The sequence below is a fragment of the Morone saxatilis genome, unplaced genomic scaffold (genome assembly GCF_004916995.1).
Source record: "Morone saxatilis isolate NCDOM2014 unplaced genomic scaffold, NCSU_SB_2.0 Contig467, whole genome shotgun sequence".
Classification (NCBI taxonomy): Eukaryota; Metazoa; Chordata; class Actinopteri; family Moronidae; genus Morone; species Morone saxatilis.
This window is the reverse complement of record NW_023340059.1, coordinates 1-2,876: the sequence shown is the minus strand read 5'-3', so window position 1 is coordinate 2,876 and position 2,876 is coordinate 1. Positions and strand designations below refer to the sequence as shown.

The 2,876-nt window shown below is 33.6% G+C and overlaps 1 protein-coding gene across 1 annotated transcript; it reads right to left on the bottom strand.

Moving 5' to 3' along the window:
• Window positions 1-1,078: 1,078 nt before the first annotated feature.
• LOC118338614 (E3 ubiquitin-protein ligase TRIM21-like) lies at window positions 1,079-2,872 on the bottom strand (the record flags this gene model as incomplete). The annotated part of the gene is made up of 1 exon (XM_035675890.1): window positions 1,079-2,872. A coding segment is annotated over one exon (1,095 nt), but the record flags the coding sequence as incomplete, so codon positions are not given.
• Window positions 2,873-2,876: the final 4 nt, after the last annotated feature.

Here is a 2,876-nt window from a genome sequence, read left to right as displayed (position 1 = left end):
TAATATAATACAATGTCATATAATATAAAATAAAATAAAATAAAATAAAATAATATAATATAATGTAATGTAATGTAATATAATAATACATATATTATTTTATTAATTTAATTATCTTCTTCTATTTGTGAAGCATGAATGACCCGCAAACTTTCATTTTGTCATATATAATGAGGGAAATTGGTAACAGTTATCATTAACAGTTATCATTATCATGTATCAAGTGATGATATTTTTAAAAGCAAATTCAAGACTTACCTTTTTAGTCTGGCTTTTAATATTTTTTTTAACTTATGTATTATTATTATTATTATGAATAATTATATTATTATTATTATAATTATTAATATTATTAGTAATAATAATAATAATAATAATATAAGTATTAATAATAATAATAATAATAATAATAATAATAATCTGCTTGGGCACCTTATCTGGTCTATATATACATTTTATTTGTTATTTTATTTTTTCTTATTCTTAGTTTTGTAATTTTTTACAATACATAACTGCAAAATATATAGAAATTATAGTAATGATAAACAAATGTCCATGGTTCCTTGAAAATACCAGTAAATGTGTATTTAAAATGTTAGCTAAGTAAAAGTATGTAATCAGGAAAATGTAGCCATACTTATATTATTATTAGAGGTATAAAAATGTCCCCTGTGACTGTTATATATGTGTTATATATGATATAACTATTATTATAACTTTTACTGTTGTAGCTGGTTGAGCTTATTTTAACTATTTTGTATCGGACAGCAAAAATGATTATTTTCCTTACGGATTAATGTGCTGGTTATTCTCTCCATTAATTAATTAATAGTGTTGTTTGTAAAAATGCCGTCACAATCACCCGGAGCTCAAAATGGCACCTTCACAACACTTGTTTTGTCGAGAAGTTCACATGTTACTGCAGCAAGAGACAGGAAAAAAAAGAGGGTAGAAAGATAAATAGAGATATTTAAATAAAAAAAAGATGATGATAAAAGTGTAGTGTCTTAGAATTTATAAAAACAAGCCCAGTACATGATTATTTTAGGTATTATGGTGAGAAACAGGTAGCTACACAATGCAAAATATAAATAATGAATACAATATATTTAAAAAAGTTATTAGTGGTGCGAATTTAAAAACAACTCACATCCAAGATTTTTCCATATGAATTTATTTCTTCATAAAGATATAAAAACATACAATTACTGATGCAAAATCCCTGATTCTATAAAGTTCTATATGAATACATACCTCAACAGAAATAATGGATTCTTGTTTCTGTGGACATTTATTACATGATGTTTTGGAAATCTTAGAAACTTATATTGAATTAAATATTTACAAAACATAAGATAACATCTGTGCAATCACATAAAATGGCTTTATTCTTAATGTCCATCATTGATACATATTTCAACTCATTCCAGACACATTAATCATCAACAACCAAATCATTCACAATTCATTAAAAGAGAAAATACAGCAAGCATTACAAATGAATATGTTCTTTCTTACAGGTCCAGTGTGTAAGATATAGTGGGGCTCTTTTTACAGAATACGACAGAAACAGAATATAACATACTTAACTATGTTTTCATTAGTGTATAATCACCTGAAGATGAGATCATCATTGTGTTTTTGTTACCATACAATGAGACGTTTTTATCTGCAGAGGGAGCGGGTCCTCTTTCTACAGTTCACCACCAGATGCCACTAACTCCTACACATTGGTCCGTTAACACTGACCGCTTTCATGCAAAATCAAGTTATTGGTCTAAGTGTTGCGTTCAATAGGAGTGATGATCAGAGGGGCAGAGTTTTTACCTCCATCATTAGGGCAAGGACCAAAGTAGAGATAAAGTTTCTCTGTGAAGGAGCAGCCAGTAAAGCAATGCATAAGAGCTGCAGTACGTACATCATAAAAGGAGACCAGTCCCTCCTCATAATCCACAAACACCCCCACCTTCTGAGGCCTCCACTTCAGACGGAGATAGACATCGGGATCAGCAAAAGCTTTGTACTTATTTCCATTTCTCAAACATATAGTCCAGTAACCCTCCTGAGGGCTCGGGGGGATGTTCTCTTTCCTGTTTATAGACTCTCTGGCCACTCCTAAAGTCCATTTAGTCTTTCCTTTAACTTGAACCTCGCAGTAAAATCTGCCTGAAGAGAAACTCTGCTTTCCTAAGACACAGAGAGAATTAGAAAATCTCTCTGGATTGTCTGGGAGATTCTTCTTTACATCACCATGTTTAACTTGTTTTCCATCATCAGACAGGATGAGTTCAGGATGTGCTGTATCAGGATCAAGAGTCACATTTATGGCATATCTTTGGACCCTCTTCAGCTCAGAAACACAGAGCTCAGTAAACTGTTGACTGAGTGTCTCCTCCAACTGAGACGCAGCTCTCCCCACAGTCCCTTCGTGTGACGGTGGATGGACGTTGAGCTTTGTCCAGTCTTTGGTGGGTGGAGCTGCTATCGGGGATGGGGCGAATTGGAGGAGGTGGAGGTGGTCTTCAGACTGTGAGAGCTGGTCCACCTCAGAGCTTCTCTTCTTCAGCTCAGAGATTTCCTGTTCCAGCTCTTTGACGAGATCTTCGGTCTGTTTCTGTGTCGTTCTCTGCTTCTCTTCAATTGTGTCAATGAGCTCATTCAGGCCTCTCTCAACAGACTCCATCAGAGAAGTGAAGACCTGAACACCTTCTGCTATCTCTCTGTCTGCATTTTCCTTACTGAAGCTCAATGAGCGTTTGATCTCCTGAATCTTCAGTTGTCTCTTCTGGATCATCTGCTGAATTTCAGCCTCTGCCTTTTTGACTTCATATTCTTTTCTCAGAGGAACAAACTCATGTGTCTTGTGGTCTAAAACA